General features: G+C 48.3%; 1 protein-coding gene across 6 annotated transcripts in view; it reads left to right on the top strand.

Moving 5' to 3' along the window:
• KDM2B (lysine demethylase 2B) overlaps nt 1–20,226 on the top strand; it is a 37,387-nt gene that overhangs the window by 13,156 nt on the left and 4,005 nt on the right. For 4 of the 6 annotated variants that reach the window (XM_081966229.1, XM_081966227.1, XM_081966231.1 and 1 more), the window contains 13 exons: nt 105–198; nt 515–668; nt 1,485–1,600; nt 5,726–5,852; nt 6,509–6,951; nt 8,556–8,642; nt 13,012–13,236; nt 13,526–13,669; nt 14,257–14,344; nt 15,517–15,791; nt 17,454–17,492; nt 18,171–18,850; nt 19,499–19,662. In XM_081966229.1, the coding sequence (XP_081822355.1) occupies nt 105–198; nt 515–668; nt 1,485–1,600; nt 5,726–5,852; nt 6,509–6,951; nt 8,556–8,642; nt 13,012–13,236; nt 13,526–13,669; nt 14,257–14,344; nt 15,517–15,791; nt 17,454–17,492; nt 18,171–18,850; nt 19,499–19,662 (2,636 nt within the window). The remainder of the gene's footprint in view (nt 1–104; nt 199–514; nt 669–1,484; nt 1,601–5,725; nt 5,853–6,508; nt 6,952–8,555; nt 8,643–13,011; nt 13,237–13,525; nt 13,670–14,256; nt 14,345–15,516; nt 15,792–17,453; nt 17,493–18,170; nt 18,851–19,498; nt 19,663–20,226) is intronic. The other 2 variants (XM_081966230.1, XM_081966228.1) reach the window with 1 other exon arrangement.

Genomic DNA, 20,226 nt, shown 5'->3' with positions numbered 1-20,226 from the left:
CACCCGGATAACAAATGGGGGAAGCCCTAATCGGGGGGCCCATTTGCTGCTGACGATGTCCCCATCGGACACGCGATTTTAAAGCCAGGCTCTCTCTTTTGCAGGTACTGTCTGATGAGCGTGAAAGGATGCTTCACTGATTTCCACATTGATTTCGGAGGCACTTCGGTGTGGTATCACGTTTTCCGGGGAGGGAAGGTAAGCCGAGTCTCCCTTCTAAAATATATATATATATATATTCCTTGTTAAAGAGCGGAGGCTCAATTATTTTTTTCCTTTCCAAAATATGGCTTGGGCAAGGGGAAATCGCCAAGCTAGGAAAGGCAGCTGTGCTGTGTGCTGAATTTAAAATGGAATATTGGACAGCATCGTTGGCTTCTTTTTTTAAAAAAAAAAGCTTATGCATGGAAATGCGACTTATATTATGCCTGCTGGGTTTTTTTTTCTCTTTCTCTCTCTCTCTCTCTCTCTCTCTCTCTCTCTCTCTCTCTCTCTCTCTCTCTCTCTGGTCTAGATCTTTTGGCTGATTCCTCCAACGTTGCAGAACCTAGAACTCTACGAAGAATGGGTGATCTCTGGGAAGCAAAGTGACATTTTTCTGGGGGACCGGGTGGAGCTGTGCCAGAGGATCGAACTGAAACAAGGGCACACTTTCTTCATCCCGTCAGGTAAATCCCCTTCAGGATCCATCTTTTTCAAGATCAACCCTTACTGATGGGCCACCATCGTTAGATCCAGAAGAGAGATGGACCGGATCATGTACCTTAACACTCTTCACAGGGAGAAAGTGATTGCATAAAAGCTGTGTTGTTGTTAGTTGTGAAGTTATGTCCAACCCATTGTGACCCCATGGACAACGTTCCTCCAGGCCTTCCTGTCCTCCACCATCCTGTGGAGTCCATTCAAGGTCACGCCGGCTGCTTCGGTGTGACCCCAGCCAGCCCTAGGGAATTCTGGGAGTTAAAGTCCACAAAGTTGTTAAAGTTGGACACCCCTGGCCTAAACCAACCAAAAATTCAACCAACCCAGATAGAAGAGATTATGAACATTCAGCTGAAACCAGGAGAAGACAGAAAACTAGAATTACTCTTAAAATAATTCAATAGACTCAATTCTCTTTTTATGATCCAAGAATCTCTAAAGCTGGTCTGCCATTCCAAGGATAAAAAATATAGATGGAAAAAAACTTTACCACGTTAGCATCACGCTAGATAGGAAGTCCACAAGCTTTAAAACTGCCACGGTTGGACATCCCTCACCCTAGCCTTTACTAGCTTTTGGGGTTGTTTCATGTTTTATAGCCTATTCCCAATGCTCCAGTCCAGGGTTTGTGCTGCCTCAGCGGCTGAAGCTGGACGGAAAGGCTTTTGAGGCAGATCCTGAAGGAAAACACAGTTTCGTAGGTCCAATGAGAGCAGGATTTCACCCCCAACGTAACCCTCTTTTGTGATGTGAATCCTTTCCTCTCTTCTCTATCTTTCCAGGCTGGATACATGCGGTTTACACCCCAGTGGATTCCTTGGTGTTTGGTGGAAATATCTTGCATAGCTTTAATGTTCCCATGCAACTTCGCATTTATGAAATTGAGGACAGAACAAGGGTAAGGACTCTATAAAAAATATTTTTGACTGGCGGTATTGGATCATAGTTTGTTCTGCAGAAGGTAGCTCGGGGCACGTTGATGGTTCAAAGAACAGTTGCTTGGTCCGCAAACTTCTGGCTTTAGGAGTCCAGATATTTGCAGCGTGATGCTGCCATTTCAAAACCCAGAAGAGGTCCAAGCTGGTGGAGAACTGGTCTTCTTCCCTGGCTAACCGCTCACCAGTTTGGATAAACTTCATGGTTGGGTTCACCCACAGACTTTAGCAATGGCTTGTTGCGTGATCGCAACTGACCGCATTCTCCATCCTTCTGGGCCGTACGGCCTAGTAGAATCAACCAGAACGGCTGAACGTCTCCTGCTAAGCCATCAAATTATTATTTACAAACCACGATGGCCGAGAAGGTACTTCCCATCACGTGGTCAGGGTGGAGAGCTTTGTTGCTTGAATGGGTTCTACCCAATCTCCACCTCTAGCACCGTGAGGGCAAACCTATGGCATCAGAGGTGGCACGCACAGTCCTCTCTCTGGGCACGCGCACCGTTGCCAGCTGTTCTTCCAAGTTCTGTTGTGCACACGCGCCCACGCCCGCATGCGTTCACGCACTCCAGTTTCAGCACTTGGTGTTGAAAAGCTTAGCTGCCACTGTCCTAGCCCATGGGAACATCATTCTCTTCTAAGTGAATAAGTGCAAACTTTCACAGCTTCTCTTCTGTTCTTGTGGGGGGGAATCGGAATTCTGACAAATATCCCAGGTTTTCAAGGAAATATTGGTCTTTGAAGGACTTTTGACTACTTAACAAGCACTTTTCTTGGTCCGCAGGAAAGTGGCTCCTTTGGGAATCCCATTAGAGCTAAAGGACGCTCTTGAAGAAGATTTAGCAGTTTGCTTTGAGATGATGTAGAACTGGGATTTGATTTGGGGATGTGTCCCCCACATCTGGAATTCTGGAAGGCCTCTACTTCCAGGGTTGCAGTCAGTGTCAGCTGCTGGTACTTCCCAATGCAGCCATAAATGTCACTCTTCTTGCATGCCCGTGACAAGAACCTGGTTAAGTCAACCAGGTTTACTCAAGACGGGGTTGTTGTTTTTTTTTGAATTCTCACAGCACATTGAGCTCTTCGATGATGGTTTGATCTGAGTTTCTATAAGAGATGTTTGCTATAGTGGGCTGTCAGTCATTGAGTTACTGGTTGGGTTTATCCACGGGACGTGGTGGCTCAGTGGCTAAGATGCTGAGCTTGTCGATCAGAAAGGCCGGCAGTTTGGCGGTTCGAATCCCTAGCGCCGCGTAACAGGTTGAGGACCATTGAAAACATCTTGAGATAATGAGAGCCTGGAGTCTTCTTCTCCAAAGCGTGCGAGAAAAACGAGGTCCTGTCTCTAAAATGGCTGAGGCTCATCTTCACTGATAGCCTTCGATCATGATTGTGGTCAAGTTTAGTCCGAACAGAAGAGGCCAAGAGCAGAAGGCTGGTGTGGAAATGTATGTCAGATGGAGTGAGGTCTGCTGATGAGTCTGGGTGTGATGTCTCTCTTTTGGGTGTCTCTTCTCAAACATTGTCCACGAAAGGGCCTACAAGGAGGCAACTTTAAGGTCCTTTGTACCCTTGTCTTTCCAGGTGAATAGTTGTTACTATTCTGACCTAGGCTTCCCAAGAGCCTGAAGCCAACTCCTTGTCCCGACAAAAACCCCTTTTATTAGTTGACTGTGAATTCTGCTCCTTCACATCCAGCAAAGTCTTTCGAGGGAGGATTTACAGTCACAGACCTTATCTGGCTTTGAGAGATGCCAGGCTGATATCTGCAGAACTTGGCAAGGAATCTCGGAGAGTCACGAGCCAATTAAGCAAACTAATGGTCTCCTGGTTGACCTTGGCTTTCTAGAAAGAATTTTGTTATGGCTACATCGCATCTCACTCCTGCAATCCCCCCTCCCATTTTCCCACAATAGAAAATGCACAGTAGAATAATAGAAAGTGTGGCAGGCCAAAGATGCAAAAAAAAAGATGGCTGCAGGCCTGACACCTTGTTTTGGGGGGGTCTGTGTGTGCAAATGACTGGTCTCACACCTGCGACTTTGAAGGTGTGCAAAAGGAAACATAGAGACCTTTGGCCTTGGGAACGGCGTCCAGAGAGGCGAAGTTAATTAGGAACTCAAATTGATGCTTAGAGTTTGACACCCCCACCTCCGAAGCAGGGGAGCACTGCATGCTTTTCACTGTCTCCAGCATTTATTTATCTTTATGATTATTATTTTTTAAAAAGCATTGGTTTCCCCCATTTGCTCCCCAACCCCCCAACCCCTAAAAAAAGGAGGCAGAACTAAATTTGGTGAATTGCAAAAAAGAAAAAAAAATCTGTCAGGAAAGCATTGAGCAAACGATGTCTTTAATATATTCCCCAGGCGTGTGGCTGAAAACCTTTTGAAGGCCGAGGGGTGGAAAGAGGCATCTTCCTATTTGTAAGTCAAATTCTTTGCAAATTTTGTTTCCCCAGCAGTGCTCTCTTTGTTCGTGAAATTAAACGGGTGGTGGTGGTGGGGAGAAAATGCATGATTTGAGTTCCTCTTACGAACGTCGCTCTTTTTGACATTGGTGAGGTCCGTCCTTCCCAAATTTTGGAAGTTCCGTTCTGAATAGGCAAGGAAGGACAGGGATGCTTTGCAAGTTGGCACCTGAGACTTGTAACTCTTGCTCCAGGTTAGGGAGGGGTCTCCGAGACCCCAGCTTCCAAGGGCAATGACACATATTTAGGAATGGAGGGTTGGAGAAGGTAGAATGTTCCAGGTTCTCTTCTGACAATGTGCAGGGCAAAGAACTTGTCTTTCCAGCACTTGTCCATCCAAGGCTGTGAGTCCCTCAGATCTCCAGAGAAACAAATTATGGACCACCAGCTGATCTAGACTTCCTGCTCCAGAATTTGAACCCTCACCAACCCCATAAATTATGCCAACCCAGAGACACGAGTGGGTCCAAAGATGGGAAAGAAACAGATGTCCAAAAGTAAATCAGAGTCCGAGGCAAAGTATTGCTCAAAGTTCCAATTTATGAAGAGAGCCATGTTGGCACATCTGGGAAAACCCAAATCCGAAAGCTTCCCGGTTTCCCCCACCCTGTTGAAAGTTCAAGATCTTGGCCCCCCCTCCCCTGCACCCACAAGTCCATCCCATGGTCCAATCTCCCACTGCCATGCTGGCAGTTCCTCCCATGCAGTTTCGGTCAGGTGCAATGGTACAGAGACAAAGGATGACCTTGGCTTCCTAGAAAGAATGTTGTTATGTCTACATCTTATCTCACTCCATACAATCCCCCCTCCCATTTTCCCACAATGGAAAATGCATAGTAGAATAATAGAAAGTGTGGCAGGTCAAAGATGACAAAAGAAAAGATGGCTGCAGGCCTGACAAGATGTTTGCCAGGGCTCAGGAGTTCTGTTGAGGTCCTACCAGTCCTGTCCTTTAGCCACGAAGAAGCAGGTGTTGAATTTATTCCTTGGTTGCCCAGATCTAAAGCAAAGATTTATCCTCTAAGATAATCAGCAGCGCAAGCAGAGCTCTCTGTTGAGGTGCATGATTGTGTGTGTCTCTTCAACAAAATACATGCCTTGACTTTTTTGACACTGAGTATGGATGCTCTTGAGGGCAAGGTTTAGACCACAGCCGGCCTCTTGGTCACTCAGCTCTGATTAAGAGTTCTTTTCAAGGTCCGAAGAATGAGAACATCTGGTGGAACAAATCATACAACTGAAACAGGGTGTCATTGGTTGGTTGGTTTGTCTTTTGTGTTGTGTGAGCTGGTCACTGTGGTTTGGAAACTCCCGTTAATGGCTTGGCCCAGCCTATAGATCCAACTGTAGCGTGGTCATTTCTTCCACAATGATGATTCAAGAGAACCATGGCTAACAGTGATTGTGAAGTCAACTCACACAAGATAAGGTGCCTCCATTAAATTGAAGGTCTATCTGATAAATTACCTCTCACCGGGAGGTGTAAAGTGTTGGTTGGTTGGTCAACAAAGAACATGCTCTTTTTTTGAAGATAGCTTCTCCATTTTTCTGCCTCCATCTGAGCAAATGGGGGCTGCCATTCAGACATGTTCCTATGTGTTTTTTCCCTATGCAGGTACAAGCCAAGTTCCGCTACCCGTTTTACTATGAGATGTGTTGGTATGTTTTGGAGAGATACGTCTTCTGTCTAACCCAGCGCTCTCATTTCAACAGGGAGTATCTACAAGAATCAATGTTAATTGGTAAGTAATTTGCCTGGACCCTAATGTATTATTTGGAGTAGCAGAGAGGGAAAGGTGGCCTTGATTGCAGAAACCTTTTCAAGTAGGGACTCTCTATCTCTCTATATAAAAGCGAAATACCACTCACACATCATCACAATATCTCCAGAACCGTAAAACCTACAAACTTGAAATTTGGCACGTATGTTCCTCCTGGCTTCAAGGTGCTCGCTAAGGGAGGATTTTTTGAAATGACCATCAGATCATTAGTATTTCTTATATTATTATTATTAACATGCTCTTATGCTAAGGACTTAGATGTTCTACTTCCCCTCCCCAGCTGAAAAGAATTCTGTTCCAACTGCCATTTGGGTGTGGGTGTGGCCAGTGCGTGACTCAGACAGCACTCTACAAGCCTCCTAAGGGCTATTCATGCCCTTTTTTTGAAGAAAAAAACCGGGCCTTTTTTCGCAAAGGGGCCGTTTTTGGGAGGTTTGCAAAGTGCAAAAACTTTTCTTTTTAAATTTGCCTCTTCAAAACCTTGGTGCGTCTTATACTCCGAAAAATACGGTAATTGAGGTTGAAGTTGAACTGGAACTTTGGCGGTGGCTGCTAGAGGTCTTGGGGGGCACTCCACCTTCTGGGTGGTCTTAATTTGTCTTCTTCTCTGCTCCCAGATACCTCGAGGAAACGTAGCTTGGATAGCTTCTCATCCGATTCCTGGGTTGACATGGACGAGGACTCGTGCGACGTTCGTGCTCTGGAAGACAAGGATAACAATCCCGAGAAAGTCCCCAAGATCTCGTCCGAGCTCCCGTCCTCTCCCAACAGCACGCACTCCGAGGAGAAAGAGACACTGGGGAAGAAGCCCAAGTCTCGGTTCTTCAAAAGGACGCTGTCCAACGAGTCGGAGGAAAGTATAAAGTCGGCCATGGTGGACTATTCCAAAACCCCCACCGGCTCTCCGGCCACCGAGGTCCCCGCTAAATGGACTCACTTGACCGAATTTGAGCTGAAAGGTTTGAAGGCCCTGGTGGAGAAATTGGAATCTCTTCCGGAGAACAAGAAATGCGTCCCTGAAGGGATTGAAGACCCTCAATCTCTCCTGGAAGACATGAAGGTGTGTAACAGGCAAGCATCTCTTTCCGTAGAACCAAGGCGTGGTTTGTTGGTTGGTTGGCCTGCAGCCCAATTGGTGGTCATTTGTAAGTCGTGGCTTATGGTTTAGTGCATGTTCTTGCTCTCTTGGCTTGGGGTTGAGGTCCCATGGAATCTAGAAGATACGAAGTTCAGGGACCCAAGTGTGTAATGGATTTGTGGACCTCTCCCCATTAAAAACAACATTAAACCATAGTTTAGCTAGTGCTGTGAGGACAGCCATATGGTTTATCCATGGCCATTTCAAGTGGATTGTGTTGTGTTGTGTTGAGCGATTTGTGAACAAGCTCTGTTTATGGTTGGTGTCAGCTGGTGGTTTTTGGAGATTGTAGGAGACACAGTGACTCAGTGGCTAAAGACGCTGAGCTTGTCCATCAGAAAGGTCAGCATTCGGGCGGTTCGAATCCCTAGCGCCGCGTAACGGAGTGAGCTCCCGTGACTTGTCCCGGCTTCTGCCAACCTAGCAGTTCGAAAGTACATGAAAAATGCAAGTAGAAAAATAGGAACCACCTTTGGTGGGAAGGGAACAGCGTTTTGTGTGCCTTCGGTGTTGAGTCATGCCGGCAACACGACCACGGAGACGTCTTCGGACAGCGCTGGCTCTTCGGCTTTGAAACGGAGATGAGCATCGGCCCCTAGAGTCGGGAACGACTAGCACATATGTGCAAGGGGAATCTTGACTTTTGGAAGAGACTAAATCTCTCCTTTCCTTCACGATTGCAAGTGGTACAGTCCTGTCACAAACGAACATTTTAACGGTGATGCTTAGGATTTAAGCAGGAATTAGCAATCCTGAACATTCACGTTTGATGTGCAGTAGAAATATTTAAAATTGTGAATGAGGAGGTTGCACGCAGAAAGGGGAAGAGAGGCGCTGTCACCCAAAAGTTTTAATCCTTTTTTTATTATGCATTTTTAAAAATCTGTATACCTGATCATCCTTTTTGTTTCTTTTCTTTTCTTCTTTTGCATTTCAATTTTTTTAAACAAAGAAAAAGTTATAAGGTGCAGTTAAATTTCACCCAGGGGTTGAAATTTAATAATTGGAAAATTGAAATCTGTAAGGCCCTTTTTAAAAGGTTTCCTTCAGGAAATAAAATGCGGGGTTTGCTTTCTCTCCCTCTGGAAAAGGCCGAGGATCCTTAAATTAATTTTTAGGGTGCGGGTGGGGTACCCTTCCCCGAGGCTAGTGCAGCAGGGGCTTCCCAATTTAGGAGATGACCCCCAATTTCCTGGCTTTGCAATAATTTTTCATTTATGGGGAAAGCCTCAAGGGCGTCTCTTCCAGCCAGGTTAGATGGTTGTGCGGGAATCCTTATGACTCCGATTCACACAATACACCGAGCCCAGTTACACCAACTTGATTTTCTTCGCGTGGGACAACCGGCCCAAATAGGCTTTGTGGTGGGTTTATGGAACAAGCTGACATGGCTGGGTTCCCCCACCCACCCCCACGTGCAACCTTAACAAGCCATGGTTTATGAAGCCCGATGGTTTTTAAACGAATTTAAAGCAACAAATCCTGATATTTTATTTCCCCACCCGTTCCTTTTGCTTCGGAAACAGAACATCTTGAAGGAACATGCAGAGGACGATCAGAATCTGGCCGTAACTGGGATTCCCGTGGTATCCTGGCCTAAGAAAAACGCAAAGGTAGGCCATCCTGGTTTATTTCAGTTACAGGCCTCAATCTTTAAGTCACTACTGGGTTGTTGTTTTCCTGCAGATTCCCACCCCAAAAAAGAGAGGGTTTTTTTCCCCTCCAAGGTATGTTTTGGCATAATTTCAACCCTCGGTTTTTATTTTATTTTTTGAAGCTCCCTTTGCAGTCCCTGGTGCGCCACGCAATGCTATTTCCCCCCCCCTGAATCGCCCCTTCCGCGAACGGAGAAATGTCATGGCTTTAAGCGCGGGGCTTGTTGCTTTAAATGCTGGGCCTTGAAGTGCGCATAACGATGGCTAGTCAGCCGCCAGGTTCAAGGTTTAGCGAAAAGGGAGGCAGGTGCCCCCAAAGGGGTGGTTGTGAGTTATTGCACGGTTTTGATTGATTGGTTGATTGTGGGTGGGGAGGGGGGGAAGAGCCCCTGGCATCTTTCGGTCTCTCCAAGCCGGAGAACCAAAGTATGTTTTTTTTTTGGGGGGGGGGGGGGTTGGCACGCGTGCGAAAACATTTCATATTTTAAAAAGCATGGAAAAAACTCCATATTTTAAAAAGCATGCAAAAAAAATCATATTTTAAAAAGCATGCAAAAACATTTCATATTTTTTTTTAAAAAAAATCTCGTCTCCCAGTGGCGTGGCAAGGCTGGTGCTTCTGCGCCCCCCCCCCGGCCCCTAAAGCTGCTTCCGTTGACCCTTTTGTGGGTGGGCACGAAACACGCGTTGCAAAATCTCCCTCCCGCCGGTGCAAGGGCTTCAACCCTCCCTGCGGCACCGGGAAGAAGGGAGGGAGTTTTGCAAGCCCCCCTTGGACAGGTCTGGCAGGCCTCCCTCTCCTCCTGCAAAGGCTCCTTCCCCCCTGCCCCCTCCTCAGCTCTGCCCCTGCCTCCCTCCTCCCCCCCCCAATTGGGCAGCCAATGGAGAGCCCGTCTTTTGTTCCACTCCGGGTTAGCTTGCCATTGGCAGCCGAGATAGCTCAGCCTCTTCCTGGTTCCTTGGGTGCTCATGCAAATAGAGGAGGGCTTTCTCCGCTCTTCCTCCTCCTCCTCCTCCTCCCACAGGGGGGGGTAAGGGAGAGAGGGAAGGAGCGCCACTGAAGGCCGGACAGCCGGGTTAAAGCCCTTCCGTTGCCAGCCATGCCAGGCCGGCCCTCTCTGGGCTCCCCGTGAGAGATGGCCATGTCAGCCAGCCCGGACGACGAAGACTACGACTCGGAGCAGGAGCAGGTGGTGTGTCTGTGTGTGTGTGTGTGTGTCTGTGCAAGGGGTGGGTGTGCAGGCTTGCTTGCTTGCAATCCATGCATGCATGCATGGCGGTGGGTGGGTGGGTCTGTCTGCCTTTTTTTATTTTTTTTTTAACGGTAGGCAAAGTTTGCACCCTGCAAATCTCTTCTCCCTCCCCCCTTCCCCGCTTTGCAGGGGTTGTGAGTAACGCAGGAGGGGGTCCTTCTCTCCGAGGGGGAGGGGAGAGGGTAGGACAAGGAAATGGGGTGTGGGGGTGGGAGCTCTTGCAAAGCCAGCATCCGGCATGGCCTGCTGTCTTCTTTTCTCCCCCTTCTTGAGGCTGGGTGGGAAAGGTGTCCTTTGGCCTGGAATAAAGGAAGGTGAGAGGGAGGGAGGAAGGGAAAAAAAGGAAGGAGAGGGAAAAAAAAGAAAGAGAGAGAAAGAAAAGAGAGTGAGGGTGGGAGGGAGGGAGGGAGGAGAGGAAGAAAGGGAGGGAAGGAAGGAAGGAAAGATAGAAAGGAAAGAAAAAGAAAGAAAGAGTGAGGGTGGGAGGAAGGGAGGAGAGAAAGGAAGGAAGGGGAGAAAGGAAAAAAGGGGAAAGAAAAAAAGGGAAAGAAAGAGAGTGAGGGTGGGAGGAAAGAAGGAAGGAGAGAAAAAAGTGAGGGGGGGAAGAAAAGGAAGGGGAGAAAGAAAAGAAAGGGAAAGAAAGAGTGAGGGTGGAAGGAAGGAAGAGAAAGAAAGGGAGGAGGGAGGGGAGAAAGGAAGAGAAGAAAGGAAAGAAAGAAAGAGAATGAGGAAGGAAGGAAGGGTGAGGGGCATCAGGGGGTCTTCGAAAGCCAATTGCACTGTAGTTTTTTTCCCCTTTATTCTTTTCGGAAAACAGATATTGTTTTGACTTTGCTTTGCAGGAGATTTTTAACTGAAATCTTTGGTGGTTTTTTTCCTTCTTTAATCAGAGGGGCAGGAAGTTAGACCTCGGTGTGCCTTGGAGATTGAATGGAGGGGGGTGCTTGTTGTGTGTGTGACAGCTTCCTTGTCCTCCCCCCCCCCCATGGAAGACTTAATCCCATCAAGATAGAGAATTGATTCTGTGTCCTGTTTACAGTAAATGCAAGAAAACCCCTGGGTCATCTTAAAAGGGCTTGTATAAGGTGGGCAGGGGGAGAAAGGACCCCCCCCTAACTCAGACCAGAGTCAAAAAAAATTTTTTGGGGGGGGAAGCTACTAGGATTTACCAATTTAAATTTGCACTAGTATTTAGAAGTGGAAAAAAAACAATATCTTTTTAAAAAACATCTTACCCTGCTTCACCCAGAACGAAGGTGTAAATCTTTTACCTAGTCCTCTTGATGATCTCCAATTTCTCCAAAATATACATTTCTTAATTCCTTAATTTGCTGTTGGACTGGCTGTGTCCTTTTTTGTAACATTCCCTTATCTATATTTCCTTATTCTGCCTTTTAACATTTATCCAGGGCAATGACTTGGGTTGTTTATATTTTGTCTTGAAGGTTTCGTGGTTGGGTTAAAAACACCAAACAGTATTACTTTTTCTTTTTTAAATGTTCACATTTTTTTTAGGCTTGTTCACCGCCTAAAATCAGCGGGTTGAGATGGGTAGCAGTAGAAATTAATTTATTTTAAAAAGTAAACAAATAAGGTGAATCTAATTTAGGGATTCACTTTATGTCAGCATCTTGGAAGGGGAATTTCTGTGCACCTAGAATGCATTTTTTGAAAAACAAAATTATTTGTTGTGATCATTGTTTTAAATTAAAATCCACACATGAAGCCAATCTCGGTTCTGAGGCAAAATGTTGGGCCTTGTCAAAGATTTTTAATTATTATTTTTTTAATTGATCCGTTTGGTGTCTTGACTTAGAACTGGGAAAACCGTCAAAGGACCCCATAAAAGAAGCTTAAAAGTGTAAAGTGGCTGCTGAACAAATCCATTATTATTTTTTACAATCGGTAACTATTTTATTTATTTGTTCAATTCCATGACTCCAACTCCAGACCACATTCCACAAAACAACAAACAGCGTGACAAAATGGGAACAACAGAGAAAGCAAAGCCAAACATTCGTTTTTAGAAACCAATCGGCTAAAAGAACAAAGTTTTTACAGCGTTGGAAGTTCGCTGATGTGTGCTAAATTTCATTGAGGTCCATCAGCAAAAACACTTAACTCCAAACGGAACCCAAGAAATCAAATGTGCAAATTGTTTATATTTCCCTCCCTCCCTCTTATTTATTGGCTTACTAACTTTTGCTTTGGGGGTTAGTGATGCATGCCCACATAATACAGTTTGCCTAATTCTCGCCTATGGAATAAACCGCTAATGCTAAGCATAAACTATTAATTGCAAGCCATAACCAGCTGTGTGGGGCTTGGCATATTATATGACCCATCGTGGCTAATTTGAAGAATCATTTCTGGCACTGGAAGGCAGCAAAGGTGCCTAATGCTCCTTCCTTCCTCCTATTTTCCTCACAACAATGAAAGTCACTTTCATCCCTAAGGCAAAACTAGAACTCACCGTCTTCTGGGGATTGGCCCAAACTCATCAAGCCAACTTTCATGCCAAAGGTGGAACTAGAACTCACAATCTCCTGGCGATTGGCCCAAAGTCACCCAGCTGGCCTTCATAGCTAAGGGGGAACTAGAACTCACTGTCCCCCGGTTTCTAACCTGATGTGTTAACCATTGACAGTCTTCGTCCTCCTTGTTGCAACCAGTTTGTGAGGTGTTTTCAACCCTCCCTTGTGTGTGAATACTTTCCACGTGGACTCGCCATGAATTCTTTACGGCTACTCCCCCCTCTCCCCCCCCCGGCGTCTTCCGTGGCGTTAGGCCAAACTCTGGCTGAGTCTGTGCAACGACGAAGCCGGAAAGCTCTTATTACTGACCGGCCTCTGTCGCCTGCCTCTCCTTAATCGCATTTTGTGGTTTACCGTATCATCCCAACTCGGAGTAGCTGCCACTTTCGGCTTGCAGAAAGAGGAACCTGTGACCAAAGTTTATCGTAAGCCGTAACGTCTGCTTTGTTATCGGCCCCAAACGGGAGCGACTTCACAACAGTCAGAAGGATGGCAGGGGGTCAGCCCTTAACAACCCCGCCGTCTCTCTTTCTTTCCCAGAACCGGGCAGTTGGGCGTCCCAAGGGGAAACTGGGCCCTTCCTCGGCTGTGAAGGTTGCAGCGAATCGGACGACTGCAGGCGCGCGTCGGAGAAGGACGCGATGTCGCAAGTGCGAGGCCTGTCTGAGGACAGAGTGCGGCGAATGTCACTTCTGCAAGGACATGAAGAAGTTTGGGGGGCCTGGCCGCATGAAACAGTCCTGCATTATGAGGCAGTGCATCGCGGTAAGCGCCATCGGTGTTCTCCGGGGCGGGAAATCGGGATCGGCTCCAGGCCAGGGGAAATACGAGCTGGGCACCTTCACGACTTGTGGACTTCAACTCCCAGAATTCCCCAGCCAGCCATGCGGCCTTGTGGACTGGCGGAGCATGACCGGTTGAGGAATTCTGGGAGATGAAGTCCAGAGATCATAACCAAGGATCTTGCTCCAGACAGAGGCATTCCATGTCTGCTCCAGTCGCTTTTCCTGCCATTTCCGATCCTCTGATCCGCCTTTTCTTCCTTCGTCCGCAGCCGGTGCTACCCCACACTGCTGTGTGCTTGGTGTGTGGAGAAGCCGGGAAGGAAGACACGGTGGAGGAGGAAGAGAGTAAATTTAATCTGATGCTTATGGAGTGCTCCATCTGCAACGAAATTATCCACCCCGGGTGCCTTAAGGTAAGGACAGGAGCTTCTGGGACTTATTCCAGGGAGTCCTCGACTTCACGACCACAACTGAGACCGAGATTTCCATTGCTAAGCGAGTTTTGGGCCAGTTTACCGCCCTTAAACAAATCACTGCAGTTGATCAGTGAGTATCCCGGTTGTTAAGTGAATCATAGCCTTTGCTTGGCAGAAGGTCGCAGAAGCAGATCGATTGACCTCCGGGACACTGCATCCGTCATAAATACGAGTTGGTTGCCAAGTGTCCGAATTTTGATCACATCCCCATGTGAGTGTGTGATTGAAGGCCATATCTCACTTTTTTAGCGCCGTTGTAACTTCGGACAGTCACTAAACGAATCATCGTAAGTTGAGGACTGCCTGTCATGGATTTCTCTGGGAGGGAGATGGGAAGTTTGTAAATGGGATGAATGAATAGAATAGGAATAGGTGAAAAGGGGCAGATCTCCCCATCCCTGCCTGGGTAAAGAAGAGGAGCTCACAAAGCTTTCTCTTCTCTTGTCTTTTCCTCTCTCTCTCTCTCTCTCTCTCTCCCTGTCTCCCTTTCTCTCTTTCTTTCTCCCCCTTTCTCTCTCTTTCAGGTGCGGGAATCGGATGGCGTAGTGAACGAGGAGCTTCCGAATTGTTGGGAATGTCCCAAGTGCAACCATGCTGGGAAAACGGGGAAAGTGAGTTTTAAAGCAATGATGGGGATTCCCGGGGGGAAAAAAGAAACAAAAATTCCCTTTTCATGCATTTTGCCAACTGAGTCTTTCTCGACCTTAAAGTATGACTTTTTTTAACAATTGGGCGGTTGGATGGACACACGGACACCGGGCGCAGATCTTTAACGAAAGGGCCCCGAGGTTGGTGATGATGCCAGAACTCTGAAATTAAATTACAAAATATTATATGTATGTATGTATGTATGCATGTATGTATGTATGTATATGTATGTATGTATTGTGTCACAACCCCTGGTGTGCCCAAATATGGGAGGGAGCACACTGCTTCCCTTTTCTGTCTTTCGGCTCACTCCAGGAGACCATCCAGGCAGAAAACCATCTTTTTTGTGTTGCCTTTCTTACATTTGTGTTGCATTTGTGCTGATAAACAAATAAAGGGAGACTAGTATAGATCTATTTCAAACTATTTAGCTCTCATCAGCTAGCCATACCCTTACTGGGAATCGAACCTGGCCTGTATTGCATATTAGGCAGTTTTATTAGCCACTAAGCCACAGGCTCTCCTCCTTTATCAGCTAAGCCATGGAAATAGGTATGTATTATGTCACAACCCCTGGGATGCCCAAATATGGGAGGGAGCATACTGCTTCCCTTTTCTGTCTTATCAGCTCACTCCAGGAGACCATCCAGGCAAAAAAAAAGGGAAGCAGTGTGCTTTTGCTCCTCTTTTATTCCCTCTGGGAGGGGCCATTCATCGTCCCCCTGTGGCTTTACTCCTAAGTCGACCCCTGTTCTTTAGCTGTTCCCTTCATCTGGCAACTTTGTGCATGCACACTCTGGGAACAGGCTCCAGCTGTTCTTCTGCCCCACTGATCTCTGACTCTGAAGGCAGCTGATAATTGTCGGATGGCTCTGTCCCCCTCTCTGCCTCTGACGCATAGCCCTCATCAGAGCCTTCCACAGACTCCAGGACTGGCCCAGGTTCCTCCCCAACCTCCTCACTGTCCGAATCTGCTGCCAGCTCCACCGGTGGGCCACAACAGCCCCCACCCCTATAATGTATGAACGAGACACTGTTCCCCCCTGTTGAGTGAGAGAATCAACCCTTTCTGGGAGATGGGAGGGAAAAAAAGGCATAAGATATAAAGTTTGCTTGTGTGTTTTGTCTCTTTCTGGCGTACAAGCAAAAGCGGGGCCCTGGGTTCAAGTACGCCTCCAACCTGCCTGGCTCTTTGCTGAAAGAGCAGAAGATCAACCGAGAGAGCAAGGAAGTTGTCCCCGAGGTCCCCAAGAGGAAAGCCGAGTGCGAGGAATCGCCCCGCAAGAAATCCGAAGAGCGCCCCCCAAAGCCCCCCCTGGACCCTCTCTTGAGGAGGAAGTCCTCGGAGGAAGCCCACCTGCGCCGCAAGCGGAAATTCGAGAAACCCCAAGAGCCAGCCATGAGGAAGCGGGTAAGACTGGGGAATCCGGTGGGATGGAAAGGCCGGAGAAGGTGCCTCTTTAGAAGGAGCGTGGTACAAGGGAGGGGGGGGATCAGCAGTTGGGACCCCCTAGTAAAAATGGCCACTGTCTTGCCCTTCCCTATAAGCCACGATCAGACCATTTCCTCCAACTTGCGAAGTCGTGTCCGACCCATCGCGATCCCATGGACAACGTTTCTCCAGGCCTTCCTGTCCTCTCCCATCCTCTGGAGTCCATTGAAGCTCACGCCGACCGCTTCGGTGACTCCATCCAGCCACCTCCTTCTCTGTCGTCCCCTTCTTCTTCTTTTGCCCTCCATCGTTCCCAGCATGAGGCTCTTCTCCAGGGAGTCCTTCCTTCTCATTAGGGGGGGCCAAAGGATTTGAGTTTCCTCTTCAGGATCTGGCCTCCTAAAGAGCAGCCAGGGTTGATCTCCTCTAGGACTGACCAGTTGGATGGCCTTGCAGTCCAAGGGACTCAATGCAGGAGTCTTCTCCAGCACCAGAGTTCAAAGGCCTCCATTCTTTGGCCCTCAGCCTTTTTTATGGTCCAACTTTCACAGCCATCCGTTGCAACTGGGAAAACCATAAGCCTTGACTAGACACACTTTTGTTGGCAGGGTTTTGGCCATAGCTTTCCTCCCCGGTAGCAAGCCTCTTTTAATTTCTTGGCTACTGCTTTAATTTCCAACCTGCTACAAATCCACATTTGCAGAGATGGATGAATCTAAAAATTCCTAGCCACCTGTCAGTCCTGCCTCAACTTGAACCTTTAAGCAAGAAATATCCTGGATTCCATTTGTTTACTAAAGGTCAAGTGGAATACAATAAAGCAAAGCCAGAACTGAAATTTGCATGCCAAAACTCGCTCTTAGGCACTTCCTATTGCTGGTTGCCCCCACTGTCCTATCAATTTCAGAGAAGATGCTTTTTGAAACGGTCACTTTGAGGGTAAGCTGCCCCGGGGCTGCCTTCTTACTGGGAAGTGACCTTGAAGCACTGTCTCTCAGAGTCATGCTTGCTTCCATTACTTTCACTTTCCCCCAAGTGCTCCCTCTCCTTTTTACCCACCACCAATTCTAGCACATCTGAAAGGGACCAGGTGGGGGAGGTTTAAATGTGTGTTTCTAAACTAGCCCAATGGGACGCGGTGGCTCAGTGGCTAAGATGCTGAGTTTGTCGATCAGAAAGGTCGGCAGTTTGGCAGTTCAAATCCCTAGCGCTCGCATAACAGAGGGAGCTCCCGTGACTCGTCCCAGCTTCTGCCAACCTAGCAGTTCGAAAGCACGTAAAAAATGCAGGTAGAAAAATAGGGACCACCTTTGGTGGGAAGGGAACAGCGTTCCATCCACCTTCGGCATTGAGTCATGCCGGCCACATGACCACGGAGACGTCTTCGGACAGCGCTGGCTCTTTGGGTTTGAAACGGAGATGAGCACCGCCCCCTAGAGTCGGGAACGACTAGCACATATGGGCAAGGGGAACCTTTACCTTTAAACTAGCCAGCCATCTAGGGTAGTGTTTCGTAACCTCTGTAACTTTAAGCCTGGCAAACTTTTAATTCCCAGAATTCCCCCAGGCAGCATGGGGGAAGAGTGACGTCCAATAAATAAAATACACCTTTTCCTTCCTTCCTTCCCTCTCTGACCGTAGCTAAAACTGGGGAAAGAAGAGAAGCTGTTCAGGAAAAAGGTAATTTGTATGGATTTCTCCCGCCCCGCCCCACTCTCCTCCCCCAATCTTCCCCATAGGACAGCAGTGATTATACAAGTAGTCCTCGACTTACAACAGTGACTGTTCACTAAATGACGGCACTGGAAAACGTGACTTCTGAATGTTTTTCACACGACCGCTCCAGCATCCTTAGAGTCACGTGATTTAAATTCAGACTCTTGGCAAGATTGGGACGTCCCAGGGTCACGTGATTTTGTGACCCTCTGACGGGCCAAGTCTGCAGTGATTCACTTAACAACTGTGGCAAGAAAGGTGGTAAAATGGGCCGGAACTCACTTAACAAATGTTTCGCTTAGCAACAGAACTTGTTGGGCTCAATTGTGCTCGATAGTCGAGGAGTATCTGCGTTCCTCTATCTTGGGAACTTCAAGAGGGGTGGACTTCAATTCCCAGAATTCCCCAGCCCGCCAACGATGGTTTAGCACCAGTGGTGGGACTCATTTACCTTCCCTACCGCTTTGCTCACAAGCACCTCCTTCTGCGCATGTGCAATACGTCAGGGTGGGTGGGTGGAGCCTCCCGCAGCTCCCGCTACCAGTTTGCCCGAAGCGGTGCGAACCGGCTGAATCTCACTTCTGTTTAGCACCGTCGTTGATTGATTCTCCTTTGATATCGGGGTCTCTTCCTCCTTTCTAGAGGCGCTCCTGGAAGACCCCAGATGACCGGGTGGCTGCCCTCAAACCCCTGCGGCGTTTTAAGCAAGAAGGGGGAGAAGTCTTTCCGGAGGAACCTCCGAAAACCAAGGAGAGCGACCAGTCGCGTTCGAGCTCGCCCACCGCGGGGCCGAGTTCGGAAGGCGCCGAGTCCCGGGAGAAGAAGAAATTCAAGATCCGCCGGAAAGCCCGCCTGCCCAACAAGGAACTGAGCAAGGAACTGAGCAAGGAGCTCAACCAGGAGATCCAGAAGACCGAGAACAGCCTGGCCAACGAGGACCACCAACCCATCAAATCGGAGCCGGAGAGTGAGAACGAGGAGGCCAAGCATCACCTCGGCCCGGAGCAGCTGCACCCGCTCACCAAGGGCTTCAACGGGATGCCGCAGGAACTCCGCCACCAGCTCCTCTCCAGCCTCCGCAGCAGCACCCCCACCCCCAGGGCCATCGGCCGGCCCCCTCCTTCCCTCTCGCCCCCCAAGTGCATGCAGATGGAGCGGCACGTGGTGCGGCCGCCCCCCATCAGTCCCCCGCCCGACTCGCTCCTGCTGGACGATGGGGAGGCCCACGTGATGCAGAGGGAGGTGTGGATGGCTGTCTTTGGCTGCCTCCGGCCCAGGGAACTCTGCGTCTGCATGAGAGTCTGTCGGACCTGGAATCGGTGGTAAGGAATAGGGGGGGATCAGGGGAGGCCTCTATTAGGAACGGGGGGAAGGGGGGATTGAACTGGTAGGATTGGGAGTCCCTTACTGGGAGGATCGGAGGACCCCATAGGAACTGGAGGGCAGGACTCTGATCAGGATTAAGAGAGGCGGGAATTCGGTGGGGCTTGGAAAACAGGGGTATTATCCTTTTTTTGTGGGGGGGGGGCTTTTACTGGAGTTTATTGCAATATAAAACACAAAGATGAGATAAAGATGAGATGGGGTAAAGATGAGAAAGGAAAGGGGAAAAGAGTCTAAAACAAAAAGAAAGAAAAGATTCTTTTCGGTGCCGTAGTATACAAAATACAGCTACAACCTCAAAATCCAGATGCTTGGCAACTGGCATGTACTTATGACGGTTGCAGTGTTTCCCGTGATCCCGTTTTGCGACCTTCTGACAAGCCAAGTCAAAGGGGAAAGTCAACGATCGGGTTACTAACTTTATCAGCGGCAGCGATTCGCTTAGCAAAGTTGGCAAGGAAAGTCGTAAAACGGGGCAAAACCCACTTTGTAAACATCTCGTCGTCGTAAGCCTAGGAACACTTGTATTTCAAGCCTTGTATTTCTTTCCGAGATGCAGTCCAGAGCTCTTCTCTGCTCTCCTCCAGGTGCTGCGATAAACGGCTGTGGACCAAAATAGACCTCAACCATTGTAAATCCATCACTCCCCTAATGCTGAGTGGTATCATCCGGAGGCAGCCGGTCACACTAGATCTGAGCTGGACAAATATCTCGAAAAAGCAGCTGAGCTGGCTGATCACCCGGCTTCCAGGTAGCTCCCACCTTAGCGATTCCTCTGTCAACCCTGAAGCTATCCCCACCCCCACCCCCACCCACCCCGGGCACCTTCAGGGCTGCCGCAGCTGAGATGCGTCGAGCTGTGGGAACGGCAGTGGGGGAGGCAAAGATAGCTGGGGGAATGTAGCCAAAACAAAATTCTTTCCTCTTGAGAACCAAGGACTTTCCCACCAGGTGCCAAGGAGGTGGGATGCCAGATTCCAAATAGCATCCAAAAGTACATCAGAGTCTGAGGCAAAGCATTCCTCAAAATTCCAATTTATTAGGAGAGCCATGTTGGCCCATCTGGGAAAACTCAAATCTGAAAACCTCTTGGTTCCCCCCCCCCCCCAGTTGAAAGCTCAAGATCCTTCCCCCACACCCACAAGTCCATCCCGTGGTCCAATCTCCCACTGCCATGCTGGCAGCTTCCACCCATCCAGTTCTGGTCAGCTGCAGAGACAAAGGATGACCTTGGCTTTCTAGAAAGAATTTTGTTGTGGCTACATATCATCCAACTCTGTACAATCCCCCCTCCCGTTTTCCCACAATAGAAAAT

This window comes from Natrix helvetica (genome assembly GCF_964273705.1).
Source record: "Natrix helvetica genome assembly, chromosome: 14".
NCBI lineage: Eukaryota > Metazoa > Chordata > Lepidosauria > Squamata > Natricidae > Natrix > Natrix helvetica.
This window is presented reverse-complemented; position numbering and strand designations above follow the sequence as displayed.